Raw genomic sequence first — 17402 nt, 5'->3', positions numbered from 1 at the left:
AGTCCATAAAAATTGTCCAAATTTGCCTAGTTACTACCAACAAAGGGCGTCCAATTGAAGCATAGTTGCGACAAGACTCTTGATGTGTCTGAGGTTAAAATATCGCTTAATGAGCTTCTGTGACAGGTCGTTTATGACACAAACAAATCCATAAAAAATGTCAAATTTTCGTTGTTATCACCAGCAAAGGGCGTTAAATTGAAGCACAGTTGCGTCAAGATTCCTGATTTTTTGACACAAACAAGTCCATAAAAATTGTCAAATTTGCATTCTTATGACCAACAAAGGGCGTCAAATTGAAGCATAGTTGCGGCAAAATTCTTGATGTGTCCTAGATTAAAATATCGCTTAATGAGCATCTGTAACAGGTCATTTATGACACAAACAAATCCATTAACATCGTCAAATTTGCCTTGTTATGACCAGCAAAGGGCGTCAAATTGAAGCAGAGTTGCGGCAAGACTCTTGATTTGTTGACACAAACAAGTCCATAAAAATCGTCAAATTTGCCTTGTTATGACCAACAAATGGCGTCAAATTGAAGCATAGTTGCAACAAGACTCTTGATGTGTCCGAGATTAAAATACCGCTTAATGAGCATCTGTAACAGGTCATTTATAACAGAAACAAGTCCATAAAGATCGGCAAATTTGCATTATGACCAACCAAGGGCGTCAAACTGAAGCATAGTTGCGGCAAATCTAAAAAAATCCCTTAATGAGCATCGGTGACAGATCGTTTATGATAGCCGTGGCTGCATCTGAGCTGGATTAACCCCATTTTTAATTGATTTCTTCCTATCAGCCGGTCTATTTTGAAAAAAGACTTATACGATATACGTCAAATTGCCAAATATCGGCGTCGATGTGATCTTATCCGGTCAATTTTTTCCACTTCAAATCAAGCCTACTTAGCAATATTTGTCCACTTAACTGTATTTTCTTTCATGACTGCCCCAACGTAAATATTACATCAAAAATGCCGTTCAACGAGGCCTGCTGATGACGTTGGGAAGGTGAGGAACAGAAGCTCTGAAACAAGTTCGGGGGCCTTGTCTCCTCAGAAGCTGGCTAAAAAGCAACTGGCCCAGTTCTGTCACTTGCATGCTGAATCTCCGCCTTGTAAAGTCACATCGGGGATTACAAGTCGCCTGGGTTGTGCTTCTCTTAGATGTGGAACAAACTGTTGTCTTTTTTTATCCTCTCGTCCCACATTGCGACACTTCAATCTTCTCTCACGCAAAAAAAAACAAAACGCATCAAGGCAGACTTGGGACAATGACAGCAGTCTGCCAATACATTTTGAAGAATCATGGAAACACGCCAGTCTTTATTCCACTTGCCGCACACTCGCTCGCCAGTAGACGGAGCTCCGATCCTGCAGTTTTCTGGAAAACCTCGACAGAAGACCCCCGCCCACCCACCACGAAGCACCTCCTAGCTCCCGAGGAAGCTAATTGTACACTTTGCTGATAGATGCATTATGCATGGGCAAAATTGCTATTAATTAAGGTGAAACAAAAACGGATGGTCCTGCTATATCCCACTGGAAGAGAGCTAATTGCTACATGTAGTACATTCATTCAGCTGTTACTCAAATATGAGTTTACACCAATCTAAAGCAGATCATTGAGATTCACACTTTCAGATTATTTTCTGGAACATAAAGAATAATATAGAGGGAATTGCTCAAGCAGCATGTGTAAAATTAAGAGTCCTATAGTTTGTAGTAATCAAGGATAGACAACAGCTTTGGCATGCCAGAGAATATTGATTAATAAATAAAAGAAAAACATGGAATTACAGAAAATGTCAATAATAATAAGTGTTTCTAGGAAATGAAGGTTGTTAAGTAGGCAGACAATTTATCAACTATTTTTACTGTTACGACTACGACGACAAACACGACGACTACCACCACTACTACTACGACGACTACTACCATTACTATTACCATTACGAAGACCACTACCTTTACAACTACTACTACGGAGACCACTACTATTACCATTACCACTACCACTACGAAGACCACTACCTTTACCACTACCAATATGAAGACCACTACCAATACGAAGACCACGGCCACTACGATGACCACGACCACTACAAACACAACTACCATTACCACTACCACTATGAAGACCACTGCCATTAAGATTACCACTACCACTACCACGACCACGACCACTACTACTATGATGACCACTACCACTACAAAGATCATTACCATTACCACTACCACTACAAAGACCACTACCACTACAAAGACCACTACCATTACCACTACAAAGACCACTACCATTACCACTACAATTACCACTACAAAGACCACTACCATTACCACTACCACTGTGAAGACCACTACTACTACGATGACCACTACCACTACGAAGATCATTACCATTACCACTACCACTACAAAGACCACTCCCATTACCACTACCACTACAAAGACCACTACCATTACCACTACAAAGACCACTACCATTACCACTACCACTGTGAAGACCACTACTACTACGATGACCACTACCACTGTGAAGACCACTACTACTACGATGACCACTACCACTGTGAAGACCACTACTACTACGATGACCACTACCACTGTGAAGACCACTACTACTACGATGACCACTACCACTGTGAAGACCACTACTACTACGATGACCACTACCACTACGAAGATCATTACCATTACCACTACCACTACAAAGACCACTCCCATTACCACTACCACTACAAAGACCACTACCATTACCACTACAAAGACCATTACCACTACCACTACAAAGACCACTACCATTACCACTACAAAGACCATTACCACTACCACTACCACTGTGAAGACCACTACCACTACAAAGACCACTACCATTACCACTACCACTACCATTACCACTACCACTACCATTACCACTACCACTACCATTACCACTACCACTACCACTGTGAAGACCACTACCACTACAAAGACCACTACCATTACCACTACCACTGCCATTACCATTACCATTACCACTACCACTACCACCATGATGACCACTACCACTACGATGACCACTACCACTACGGTGAGCACTACCACTACGATGACCACTACCACTACAACTATATTTCCTCACCTATGAGAGCTCAAACTCATTTCTGATTTTCCTACTTAAAGGCTTTGCACAATCCATTTGAAGGTCATTTACAATCAATCGTTGATTTTTAATTCAATGGTTGAGATTATCCAGACACTAGTCACCTGATCCCCATTTGAATTCAAATATAATCCTCCAGCCCATTTTAAATATTCATTAGGACTAATCTGATCTATTTAAACCTCAATTCACAGTCAATCCATGTACGATTACATATGTTAATTCCTAAATACATTAGGTCAAGCTTTCTACGTACGCAGGTTGCTCATTCCGGTTGACGCTGTGAATTTTTTTACGCTAACATTAGCTTTTGGAAGTCATTAAATCCCATCTCGCTCTGCTGATCACGAAAAAAAACGGAGAAACTTTCGCAGGACTTCCCTGGAAGATGGAGTGAGCTTTCGACAAGTTGGCCCCAACTTAAAATGACTAATCAATTGGGCACATTGTTTGGTTTGAACGCGCGTTCGCCCGGGTCCGCCTGTTTTGGCATTCCAAGCCGTCCGCACTAGCCATTATTACCTCTGACAAGCCATTCGTTCCAATTACAATTAGCCTCCAAAATGTGAGCTCGTAAGCACGGCGAGTAGAAGTGAAATTGATTGCCCTCGCCGACTGCCAAGTGATGAGCTCAGCAGAGCAACTCCATGTGCAGGTAGATGCAACGCACACGCAAAACTAAACCCGCAGAACGATTCCCAAAACATTTTTTAAAAGAGATAAAGCTCAAAAACAGTCTGCCGGGCACAGCGTTACCTTGACTTAAGAGCTCGATTCATTCCGTAGTAGAAACTAGAATTCGCGTATTTTCTCGCATATAAGTCGCACCCTTAAAATTGCCTTAAAATAGTTGAATTTTGCAATTTCTCTAGTATAAGATGCCCCCTAATTCACAAATTTCACCTTCATATTCATAAGGAGTCCAAATCGTTGAATTTTACAATTTCTCTCGTATAAGCCGCCCCCCGATTGACAATTTTCACCTCCACATTCATGGTTTTAACAGGGAGTACAAATGTGTTACTTTGAAGGAAGAAATGAGAAGAATTAGTAGTTGTAGTAGCAGTAGTAGTAGTCGGAATAGTAGTAGTAGTAATTGGCGTAGAATTAGTAGTTGTAGTAGCAGTAGTAGTAGTAGTCGGAATAGTAGTTGTAGTAGTAGTAATTGGAGTAATAGTAATTGGAGTAGAATTAGTAGTTGTAGTAGCAGTAGTAGTAGTAATTGGAGTAATAGTAATTGTAGTACATTTAGTGGTTGTAGTAGCAGTAGTAGTAGTAGTCGGAAAAGTAGTAGTTGTAGTAGCAGTAGTAGTAGTAGTCGGAAAAGTAGTTGTAGTAGTAGTAATTGGAGTAATAATAATTGGAGTAGAATTAGTAGTTGTAGTAGCAGTAGTAGTAGTAATTGGAGTAATAGTAATTATAGTACATTTAGTAGTTGTAGTAGCAGTAGTAGTCGGAAAAGTAGTTGTAGTAGTAGTAATTAGATTAATAGTAATTGTAGTAGTAGTAATTAGTGTAATAGTAATTGTAGGAGTAGTAATTAGTGTAATAGTAATTGTAGGAGTAGTAATTAGTGTAATAGTAATTGTAGTAGTAGTAATTAGTGTAATAGTAAATGTAGTAGTAGTAGTAATTAGTGTAATAGTAATTGTAGTAGTAGTAATTAGTGTAATTGTAGTAGTAGTAATTAGTGTAATAGTAATTGTAGTAGTAGTAATTAGTGTAATAGTAATTGTAGTAGTAGTAATTAGTGTAATAGTAATTGTAGTAGTAGTAATTAGTGTAATTGTAGTAGTAGTAATTAGTGTAATAGTAATTGTAGTAGTAGTAATTATTGTAATAGTAATTGTAGTAGTAGTAATTAGTGTAATAGTAATTGTAGTAGTAGTAATTATTGTAACAGTAATTGTAGTAGTAGTAATTAGTGTAATAGTAATTGTAGTAGAATTAGTAGTTGTAGTAGCAGTAGTAGTAATTAGTGTAATAGTAATTGTAGTAGAATTAGTAGTTGTAGTAGCAGTAGTAGTAATTAGTGTAATAGTAATTGTAGTAGAATTAGTAGTTGTAGTAGCAGTAGTAGTAATTAGTGTAATAGTAATTGTAGTAGAATTAGTAGTTGTAGTAGCAGTAGTAGTAGAAGTAATAGCAGGGGTTGTATAAATCGTTGATTTTTACAATTTCTCTCGTATAAGCCTCCCCCCGATTGACAATTTTCACCTCCACGTTTATGGTTTTAATAGGGAGTACATATATGTTACTTTGAAGGAAGAAGTAAGAAAAATCATCAATTAAAAGCACATTTGAATGAAATTCAAGAAAAAAATAAACCGTATCTTGCATAAAACGGGAAAAAACTGCCATTGCTCGCTCAGGGCGCCGCCATCTTATCTTTTAACGGTAGTTAAACGTGCTCTGACTGGCTAGATGCAAGTAACCTTGATATGTGTTCATAGTGTTTACCATGTCAGCACATTCCAAAAGTTGTTAAGGCTGATTGACAGTCTTGCGATCGATCACTAAAATATCAGCCTTGATACCTGCGTAATGTGCATCTCATGCTATCATTGCATCAAGAGACTTGATTAGAGACAAAACTAGATCGCTGGTATTCCTAAAATTCGTTGGTTTTCATATTCCGAAAGGGTGTTGCTGGCACGTAGACAAATTTAAAAAGGAAGTCATGTGAGCAGTACAACCAAGAAGTGTAGTAAATAATGGTCAGGTTTGTCATCCGGCGGCTTGAGCGAGCAAAGTCAGGCACAAGTGAGGTTTTTACACATTTTTATGCAAGATATAGTTTGAATTTCATTCATAGATGTCAAAATAAATTTAGTTTAATGTTTCATCTGTTTCTATTTGCTCTATTTTGAAAAAAAATGACCGTTTCGTCTTTGGTACATTGCAGTTTCGTGCAGTTTTCGTCTAATTTATGCGCATATAAGCCCTACCCTCGATTCAGTCATCATTTTTTTGCGACAAATACAGCGTATATGCGAGAAAATATGGTATATACTTCTCTATTTTGGCTAGTGCGACTTATAGTCCGGAAAATACGGTCAATAATAGAGACATAGGGCATTTTCTGACTTAATTTAGAGAGGGAAAATTCAAAGATTATGAGCAAAGAACCCTTGAATGTATGTTTTTTCTTCCGGTAAAGGTACCACTGCACTCCAATCACATTCTGTAAGGACAAATCAAAACATCAAAAGGTATCCTGTCATGATATCTAGAGCCTCGCCACGAACTGAGCGGGGGGAAAAAAAGGGAAGCCAACCTTGAAAAGATATAGTTAGAAAAAGCAAGGTTAGTTACAGACTGAAGGTGAACTGCGTTGAATCGGTTAGCAAACAGAAGGTAACGATCCAAGAATGGATTTTTTTGGGGGTGTGTTTGTGTTTACCTGGCGCAGGTTACGGGTCACCCGCACGTCGTGCCAGCCGTTGTCGTTGAACTTGCCGTTGACGGGCTCCACCAGGGCCTCGAAGGCCCCGGAGCCCAGGTTGATTACCAGCCAGACGGCGCCGCTCTTCAGCGACAGGTTGACGTAGTCGGCGGACTTGCCCGTGTGCAGCATGAGGCCGTTGCGTTGCAGCGTGCGGAAGGACAACGTGATCTCGTCGGTGCTGCTCTGGATCGGCGTCAGCGACAGGTCGTAGCAGAAGAACTCGTTGCCCTTGAAGGTTGCTACCGACTCTTCCTTTCCTGTCAAGTTGGGAAACAACACAATAAGATAATCCATTGTCTTAAACATGGCCATATTTTCTCGCATAATGACCACCTCCGTGTATAAGCCGTACCCTTAAAGTTGCCTTCAAATCGTTGAATTTTACAATTTTTCTCGTATAAGCTGCCCCCTGATTGACAATGTTCACCTCCATATTCATGGTTTTAATAGGGAGTACAAATGTGTTACGTTGAAGGAAAAATCTTGATAAAAATCTGCCAGACTTCCGTTTTATTGTCATAGTATTAGGAAATTGGACATGAATTATATAATAGTAGTAGTAGTAGTATAGTAGTACCAGTAGTAGTAGCATAGTAGTACCAGTAGTAGTAGCATAGTAGAACCAGTAGTAGTAGCATAGTAGTACCAGTAGTAGTAGCATAGTAGTACCAGTAGTAGTAGCATAGTAGTACCAGTAGCAGTAGCAGTAGTAGTAGCATAGTAGTACCAGTAGCAGTAGCATAGTAGTACCAGTAGGAATAGTAGTTGAAGTAGTGGTAGTAGTAGTAGTAGTAGTAGTAGTAGTAGTAGTAGTAGTAGTTGTAGCAGCAGTAGTAGTAGCAGTCGGAATAGTAGTTGTAGTTGTAGTAACAGTAGTAGTTGTAGTAGCAGTAGTAGTAGTTGGAATACTAGTTGTAGTAGTAGTCGGAATACTAGTCGTAGTAGTAGTCGGAATACTAGTTGTAGTAGAAGTAATTAAAGTAATAGTAATTGTAGTAGAAATAGTAGTTGTAGTAGCAGTAGTAGTAGTAGTCGGAATAGTAGTAGTAAATGTAGTAATAGTAATTGTAGTAGAATTAGTAGTTGTAGTAGCAGTAGTAGTAGTAGTTGGAATAGTAGTTGTAGTAGTAGTAATTGGAGTAATAGTAATTGTGGTAGAATTAGTAGTGGTAGTAGCAGTAGTAGTAGTAGTCGGAATAGTAGTTGTCGTAGTAGTAATTGGAGTAATAGTAATTGTATTAGAATTAGTAGTTGTAGTAGTAGTAGTCAAAATAGTAGTTGTAGTAGTAGTAGTTGTAGTAACAGTAGTAGTTGTAGTAGCAGTAGTAGTAGTCGGAAAACTAGTTGTAGTAGTAGTCGGAATACTAGTTGTAGTAGTAGTCGGAATACTAGTTGTAGTAGTAGTCCGAATACTAGTTGTAGTAGTAGTAATTGGAGTAATAGTAACTGTAGTAGAAATAGTAGTTGTAGTAGTAGTAATTAGAGTAATTGTGGTAGAATTAGTAGTTGTAGTAGCAGTAGTAGTAGTAGTCGGAATAATAGTTGTAGTAGTAGTAATTGGAGTAATAGTATTGGAGTAGAATTAGTAGTTTTAGTAGCAGTAATAGTAGAAGTAATAGCAGGGGTTGTATAAATCGTTGATTTTTACAATTTCTCTCGTATAAGCTGCCTCCTGATTCACAATTTTCACCTCCATATTCATGGTTTTAATAGGGAGTACAAATGTGTTACTTTGAAGGGAAAAATCTTTTAAAAAAATCATCACAGGTGGTATTTCTGAGATACTGTATGAATCGAAAGGATCATCTGCTGGATTGCACATAGACAAATTTAAAAAGGAAGTCATGTGAGCAGTACAATCAGGAAGTGTGTCCGTTTAACTACCGGCACCCTGGCATCATCATTTGTTTTAGTTATAAACATGGCTTATATGCGAGAAAATATGGGAGAATACTATTGTGAGTTTTTTATCATGGTTTCCACTTTTAATCAGGAACTTTAGAGATAAAAAGTATCAGTTCATCCAGTCTAACGAAATATTGTGCAAACATCCGATTGGTATGATCACAAACAGCTACGCTAAATGATTCGCCGCCATTCGCCATAGCCTGCGACAGCTGATGAATAAGTGGCATCGTTGCCGAGAGGGGAAACCTAACACCCCAACAAAATGCATGCGGGTGCTCACTTGAAACGTTTTATGATGGCTGAGATGGGGAAAACGACTCATTTTCTCGGGAAATTGACATTTTGAGATGTGAATTGACATAGGAAAGGGCTATTAAAGAAGAAACAGACAGGTGGTGAGATGGGGCGCCGGAAACAAATGCAAAGGAAAGCAACAATCCAGTATTAATGTTTGTTCTTGGTTTTCTCAAGTAAAAAAACGACTTACTTATTCGAAAAATTGGTAAGTAGAGGTGTACTTTATATGTAAATTTTCGAATTTGTTCCACGGTCCTCACAACTAAACCCTTTAAAATTGGTCAAAGTGTTCCAATTTTGTATGAAAAATGTGAGTAAACACACAAAAATGCGATAAAATTAGAAGAAAATGATTTGTTAATGTCAATTTTGTATGAAAAATGTGAGGAAACACACAAATATGAGATAAAATTTGAAGGAAATGATTTATTAATGTCTCACATACATTTATATATATTTACATATACAGTAAAACCTGTACTTAAGAAATTAATTGGTTGCGAGACTTTTTTCCTAACTTGAAAATTTCGTAAGTAGAAGTGTACATTATATGTAAATTCTCAAATTCGTTTCATGGTACGCACACAACTACCAACTAGACCCTTTAAAATTGGTCAAAGTGTCCCAATTTTGTATGAAAAATGTGAGGAAATGCACGAAAATGAGATAAAATTTGAAGGAAATGATTTGTTAATGTCTTACATATATTTATATATATTTACATATACAGTCATACCTGTACTTACGAAATTAATTGGTTTACGAGACTTTTTTTGCAACTTGAAAATTTCGTAAGTAGAAGTGTACTTTATATGTAAATTCTCAAATTTGTTTCATGGTACGCACACAACTACCAACTAGACCCTTTAAAATTGGTCAAAGTGTCCCAATTTTGTATGAAAAATGTGAGGAAATGCACGAAAATTAGATAAAATTAGAAGGAAATGATGTGTTTATGTCTTACATACATTTATATATATTTACATATACAGTTATACCTGTACTTACGAAATTAATTGGTTCCGAGACTTTTTTCGTAACTTGAAAATTTCGTAAGTAGAAGTGTACTTTATATGTAAATTCTCAAATTCGTTCCACGGTCCTCACAACTAAACCCTTTAAAATTGGTCAAATTATCCCAATTTTCTATGAAAATTGTGAGGAAACACACAAAAATTAGATAAAATTTGAAGGAAATGATTTGTTAATGTCTTAGATATATTTATATATATTTACATATACAGTCATACCTGTACTTACGAAATTAATTGGTTCCGAGACTTTTTTCGTAACTTGAAAATTTCGTAAGTAGAAGTGTACTTTATATGTAAATTCTCAAATTTGTTCCATGGTACGCACACAACTACCAACTAGACCCTTTAAAATTTATCCAAGTGTCCCAATTTTGTATGAAAAATGTGAGGAAACACACAAAAATTAGATAAAATTAGAAGGAAATGATGTGTTTATGTCTTACATACATTTATATATATTTATATATACAGTTATACCTGTACTTACGAAATTAATTGGTTCCGAGACTTTTTTTGCAACTTGAACATTTCGTAAGTAGAAGTGTACTTTATAAGTAAATTCTCAAATTTGTTCCATAGTCCTCACACAACTACCAACTAGAACTAGTGTGGAAAATACAGTAATTAAAACTGAGTTGGGCTCGGGATAAAGGCTTTACATTGCAGCTTGATGAAAGTCAGGACCTGCTCACGTTAAGCGCTGTCAAGGTCTCAATTAACCTCGCGGCGAGACCTTACATGAAGGAAACTAGCCATTTGAAATGGAGTTAGCCATAATAGCTTCTTTATTATTCATTTAATGTCTGATTGCTGTGCCTTTGGGAGGAGAGAACTAAGGAAGGGAGAGGAAATCATCCCCACTTTTAGGGGTGAGGAATCAAACCAATGCCGGCTCGCGTCCAGAGGAATGGATCGTAATTATTAGTGTATACACACACAGTAACGGCGCAAATTGGACATGGCTGAAATAATTAAATGCAGTGACAATGGTGAAAAATAAATTGCGGCGGCCTCACAGCTCTGGGGTTCTGGTTTCAAATCCAGGTAGGTCCACCTATCTGGAGTTTTTCCATGTTGCGGGCCTGCATGGGTTTTCTCTGGGTACTCTGGTTTCCTCCCACATTCCAAAAACTAGGCTGGTTGGACACTTTAAATTGCCCTTAGTATGGTGGTCGATCTCCATATTCCCTGCGATCGACTATCTACTGAATCAGGGTCCCCGCCGGGATAGGCTCCAGCACCCCCCGTGAGCCTAGCGAGGATAAAGTGGTTCAGAAAATTAGTGAATGAAGAATATTAACCCTTTATAGCTCAATGGAGCAATATGATATACAGTTATCCCTCGAATATAGCGGACAATGGACCCATGGGAACGAGAAGACAAAGGACTTGGACTAAAATTCCCAATTATCAGATTTTTTGGGATGTCCTTATAGCTGAAATGTTTAATAAATATACACTTTTTGATAATTGTACGTATTTGTATTTCTGTATAGGCGCGACATGTATTATGGTAGTTATAAATTGTTATAATTTTTTATGATTTTTGTTTATCGCGGCCATATCTGGTCTACATTAACCGCGATATTCGAGGGATTACGGTATTTTTTGTCCCTAGGTCAAATTATTTGGAAATTTTAGTTGCAGGACTGGCTCGGAATTTAATGAATTGCCATTTGCTGTTTATTTTTTAATGGTTTGGGCTTTTAAGGGTGAAAAAATGTTGTTGGATGAATGTTTTAAAAGCACCAGTAGCAACAATAAAACATATTTTTCACTAAGATTAAAATTTTTTTCCATTTCCAAAGCGTGTATGCAACGGAGGTCGCCACGACACCACCTGCTGCACACGAGGACACATTTCTGAAGAGCCACTTTCCTTTGAACGAGTGAAGTCAGCGCTAATAACCAAGTAATAATAACCTTTGCACGGTGACCAACAACTTGACGTCAATTTTTTACAACATGTGACATTCTACACAAATGGCGACTATAAAAAAAGCACAAGAAGGCAGACATAAAATGCTTTTTATCGAAGTCGGGCTGCATTTCTGGATGCTACGGTCATAAAAGCGCAACATGGGACTGCCACCCTTTGTCTTGATGTTATAACATTCCACTTTGTTTACCTGAAACATTCCAGGATTAAACCAGTGATTTACTATAATGGTGCCAATGGGAACCACTTCACCATGTAAGTCCAAGCAACTGGACATATCACACATGGCAGAAAGTGAAATTGCGGTAGTAGTAATTGCGGTAGTAGTAGTAGTAGTAGTAGTAGTCCAAATAGTAGTAGTAGTAGTCCAAATAGTAGTAGTAGTAGTCCAAATAGTAGTAGTAGTAGTAGTCCAAATAGTAGTAGTAGTAGTAGTAGTCCAAATAGTAGTAGTAGTAGTCCAAATAGTAGTAGTAGTAGTCCAAATAGTAGTAGAGGTAGTAGTCCAAATAGTAGTAGAGGTAGTAGTCCAAATAGTAGTTGTAGTAGTAGTAGTAATTGTGGTAGTAGTAATTGTAGTTGAAGGAGTAGTTGTAGTAGCAGTAGTAGTAGTCCGAATAGTAGTTGTAGTAGTAGTAATTGTTGTAGTAATTATAGTAGCAGTAGTTGTGGTAGTAGTATTTGTAGGAGTAGTATTTGTAGTAGTAGTAGTAGTAGTTGTAGTAGTAGTAGTAGTCCAAATAGTAGTTGTAGTAGTAGTAATTGTAGTAGTAGTAGTCCAAATAGTAGTTGTAGTAGTAGTAATTGTAGTAGTAATTGTGGTAGTAGTAATTGTGGTAGTAGTAATTGTAGTAGTAGTAATTGTAGTAGTAGTAATTGTAGTAGTAGTAATTGTAGTAGTAGTAATTGTAGTAGTAGTAATTGTAGTAGTAGTAATTGTAGTAGTAGTAATTGTAGTAGTAGTAATTGTAGTAGTAGTAATTGTAGTAGAAGGAGTAGTTGTAGTAGCAGTAGTAGTAGTCCGAATAGTAGTTGTAGTAGCAGTAGTAGTAGTAGTCCGAATAGTAGTTGTAGTAGCAGTAATTGTAGTAGCAGTAATTGTGGTAGTAGTAATTGTGGTAGTAGTAATTGTGGTAGTAGTAATTGTGGTAGTAGTAATTGTGGTAGTAGTCATTGTAGTAGCAGTAGTAGTAGTAGTCCGAATAGTAGTTATAGTAATTGTAGTAGTAGTAATTGTGGTAGTAGTAAATGTAGTAGTATTATTTATAGTTGAAGGAGTAGTTGTAGTAGCAGTAGTAGTAGTAGAAGTAATAGCAGGGGTTGTATTATATATACACTAGATGAAGCTGTAGTAGTAGTGGGTTGTGTTATCCATCCACTAGATGGGTCTGTGCTAAAGGGAATTTCATACAATGATTAACCAATATTTATCAGTTTATAAAGCGCATCAAATTATAAGGTGGCTGCCAGCTTTTGAGAAAACTCAAGCATTTTATTTGCGCTTTATAATGCAGAAATTACGGTAAGTGCCATGAATTCATAGCCATGACATCACAAGTGCGGTGGTGGAAGTCACACACTTTAAGAACCCTTAGTAGATGAGGACTCTTGATTGGATTCAGCTGTTTTTTTCCAGGTCACTTTTAAATGGTGCGGTAGGTCACATCTTCAAAGTACTGGTTAATTTAATCGAATGATTGACAACCTTTGAAGGTCTTTTCTTACCACGCGTTGAAGCAGTGCCAAAAAACAAGCAATTAAGATATCGAATCCTCTGATCAATATGCGTGTCTTTGTGCGTGTCTTTGTGGGTGTCTTTGTGGGTGTCTTTGTGGGTGTCTTTGTGGGTGTCTTTGTGGGTGTCTTTGTGGGTGTCTTTGTGCGTGTCTTTGTGCGTGTCTTTGTGCGTGTCTTTGTGCGTGTCTTTGTGCGTGTCTTTGTGCGTGTCTTTGTGCGTGTCTTTGTATGTGTCTTTGTGCGTGTCTTTGTGCGTGTCTTTGTGCGTGTCTTTGTGGGTGTCTTTGTGTGTGTCTTTGTGTGTGTCTTTGTGTGTGTCTTTGTGTGTGTCTTTGTGTGTGTCTTTGTGTGTGTCTTTGTGTGTGTCTTTGTGTGTGTCTTTGTGTGTGTCTTTGTGTGTGTCTTTGTGTGTGTCTTTGTGTGTGTCTTTGTGTGTGTCTTTGTGGGTGTCTTTGTGGGTGTCTTTGTGCGTGTCTTTGCACATGTCATTGCGCGTGTCTTTGTGTGTGCCTTTGCCCATGTCTTTGCCAAGTATTTTTTTGATACATCACATCTCGTGAAAAGCGAAATTACATGTAAAATTATGTTTTTGGGCGGACAAAACAGTTCATTTTCATCGAGCACAACAAAGCCGGACCTGTTGAATCATGAAATTGCTTCGATAGGCCAAAAGATCTGGAAAAAAAATGCGGCCATTCAAAGGAATTCAATAATGGGTCATAAAGTAATGGACATCTATCAAACTGGAAAAGGGTTATAAAGTCATTTCTGAAGCTTTAGGACTCCAGTGAACCACGGCGAGTGCCATTATCCACAGACGGGAGGAAAAATAATAATAATTGTGGAAAATTGGCGGGTAGCCAGCCTCCAAAAATGACCGTGAAAGAAGGTTACAAAGGATCAAAATCCCCAAAAAACTCCAAGATCGGGTTATCTTTTGCGGATTCCCATTTGATATTAAACATCAAATTAGGTCTTCTCAAGCAGTTTTCGGTAAATTATATTATACGGTGCAAGCAAATTATGGAAATATGGACTCTATACTACACAGCGTATATGCAGACAAAATTCGTTTGACAGGTTTTTCAATGGCAGACATTTCCCAGATAAACAAAAGCCAATGCAGCGGGAATTTTAATGAAGCCCAATTTAAAATGAATAGAAAAATCCATAAATAAATAAATAAGCAATGTGACAGCTTTTGCTTTACAAAGTGGGAGGAGGATATTGAGGGCAAAAAAAAATGAAATTCAAAGCAAAACCTAACAGGGACGATATTTCGATGTAGAAAAATAGAGCTAAAATGAACGTCCTTTGTTTTGGCGTCTCAATAATGACATAAATATTAAATATCTGGACAATAACAACAAAACTAATGAAATGAAAACGAGTAATCGTGAAAAAACCAATCCTGCTATAACTTTGCTTTCAATTTATCATATTTTTCGGACTATAAATCGCACCAAGCAAAACAAAATGCACAATTAAATGAAAAAAATAGATTTAAAATATATAAAAATTAGTCACATATACTGGACTATAAGACGCATTTTTTTAATTGACTAGAAATGAATAGCAAACCACACATTAGCGAACTTAAGTAAAATGTGTTAACTAAAGACAAAATAGCAACCTTAAAAATAACAATAGCCAAAAAAAAACACATTTTATAGAAAAAAAATAATTTAAATGAGTATAAGACGTAAGCTCAGCCAAAATACGGAAAAAAATGGCGACTTATAGTCCAGAAAATACAGTACATGTACTTCATTTAATTCAAATCTTGTTTTAAATGTCTTAATAATGTCTCAATTTTGCGTTTTTAACAGTAGCTTTCATTTATATCAAGATAATTAATATTTTACTCGAACGCCAATCAATTTGTACCACCCAATATACATATTTCAAACAAACAAAAGTACAACAAGGGGCTTACACGGTCTTGCCTGAGGCGTCATTTTATTGCTGCGGTTACGGTTGCGTTAAGGTTCATTCACACACACACACACACACACACACAACACACACACCATGCCGCAATAACCAGCTGGTGCCTTTGGACAAATGAGCTGTTAGTTGCTTACTCTCGGTAGCTATTGACAAGAGAAGCAGCAGTTGTGGCGGTACACTGTTTGTCTAATAACCAAGGCTACGTTTCAATTTCACATCTCGCTGAACAGCCTGCTTAGCCTCCGAAGATTGATATGACATCAGGCTCTGCTTTGTGTGTGTCTTTGTGCGTGTCATTGTGCGTGTTGTTGTGGGTGTCGTTGTGCGTGTCGTTGTGGGTGTCGTTGTGGGTGTCGCTGTGGGTGGCGCTGGGGGTGTCTTTGTGGGTGTCTTTGTGGGTGTCGTTGTGGGTGTCGTTGTGGGTGTCGTTGTGCGTGTCTTTGTGCCTGCCTTTGTGCCTGTCTTTGTGCGTGTCTTTGTGTGTGTCTTTGTGCGTGTCTTTGTGCGTGTCGTTGTGCGTGTCTTTGTGTGTGTCTTTGTGCGTGTCGTTGTGCGTGTTGTTGTGGGTGTCGTTGTGCGTGTCGTTGTGGGTGTCGCTGTGGGTGGCGCTGTGGGTGTCTTTGTGGGTGTCGTTGTGGGTGTCATTGTGGGTGTCTTTGTGCCTGCCTTTGTGCCTGTCTTTGTGCGTGTCTTTGTGTGTGTCTTTGTGCGTGTCTTTGTGCGTGTCTTTGTGCGTGTCGTTGTGCGTGTCTTTGTGTGTGCCTTTGTGTGTGTCTTTGTGCGTGTCGTTGTGCGTGTTGTTGTGGGTGTCGTTGTGCGTGTCGTTGTGGGTGTCGCTGTGGGTGGCGCTGTGGGTGTCTTTGTGGGTGTCTTTGTGAGTCTCGTTGTGGGTGTTGTTGTGCCTGTATTTGTGCGTCTTTGTGCGTGTCTTTGTGCGTGTCTTTGTGTGTGTCTTTGTGCGTGTCTTTGTGCGTGTCTGTGTGCCTGTCTTTGTGCCTGTCTTTGTGCGCGTTTTTGTGCGTGTCTCTGAGAATGTCTTTGAGAGTGTCTTTGAGTGTGTCTTTGAGCATGTCTTTGTGCGTGTCTTTGTGCATGTCTTTGTGGGTGTCTTTGTGGGTGTTGTTGTGTGTCTTTGAGCGTGTCTTTGTGCATGTCTTTGTCCGTGTCATGGAGTGTGTCGTTGTGGGTGTCGTTGTACGTGTTGCTGTGGGTGTCTTTGTGCGTGTCTTTGTGTGTCTTTGTGTGTCTTTGTGGGTCTCGTTGTGCGTGTCTTTGTGCGTGTCTTTGTGCGCATTGGACATGGTGGAAAAAAGAAAAAACTTATCTTGACTTTTTTTAAAAATCATTAGACGAGCAACAACTTTTGCGGTCCACAAATGATGCACCTGGAGCCCAGACCTAACCCAAAGCCCGCCATTTTGACACCAGCGCTCTAATCCTCATCCAATGCTCGCTCCACATTCATCCAGAGACCATCTGCCTGGCCTAAATGATTTCAAACAATCCCTCTCGAATAATTACTGACGGAATTTGAAAGAATCCAATTCTAGGTCAGAGCGCTAAATATTTTAATTTGTCGTGATTGAAACAAAGCAGCAGTTAACTTTTAGCCTCCCTGGCATCTCGAAGGGCGTGTGGAGGCGGGGAAAAAAAGTGCAGGCGGGGGTGACGGAGGGAGTGAGAAAGAAGGAGGAGACAATGTCACCATGTCAGATAGTTCCTGCAACAAGGGAGGAGGAAAGAAGAGAGGAAACTGTTAACCTTCCATCACTCCTCGTTCCCTCTGATCCAAACATCGCGTTTCAGAATTCCCTCAAGAAGGATTCCTATCCCTGCTATGAATATTTGAGAAAGGAGGGTGTCTTCCATGCACAAAAAAGGCAGCATTTGATCCGAAGCATCCAAGACAAGGACAATTAAAGGCTTATTGAAATGAACATT

General features: G+C 38.5%; 1 protein-coding gene across 11 annotated transcripts in view; it reads right to left on the bottom strand.

The window, feature by feature from the left end:
- The window catches only part of nrxn2b (neurexin 2b), a 390097-nt gene that overhangs the window by 214350 nt on the left and 158345 nt on the right, over positions 1-17402 (bottom strand). For all 11 annotated transcript variants that reach the window (XM_077589547.1, XM_077589542.1, XM_077589551.1 and 8 more), the window contains one exon: positions 6552-6853. In XM_077589547.1, coding sequence (XP_077445673.1) covers positions 6552-6853 — 302 coding nt within the window. The remainder of the gene's footprint in view (positions 1-6551; positions 6854-17402) is intronic.

This window comes from Stigmatopora argus, chromosome 20 (genome assembly GCF_051989625.1).
Source record: "Stigmatopora argus isolate UIUO_Sarg chromosome 20, RoL_Sarg_1.0, whole genome shotgun sequence".
In the NCBI taxonomy this organism is placed as follows: Eukaryota; Metazoa; Chordata; class Actinopteri; order Syngnathiformes; family Syngnathidae; genus Stigmatopora; species Stigmatopora argus.
Note: the sequence above shows the minus strand (reverse complement) of the source record. Positions and strands in the feature narration are given on the sequence as shown.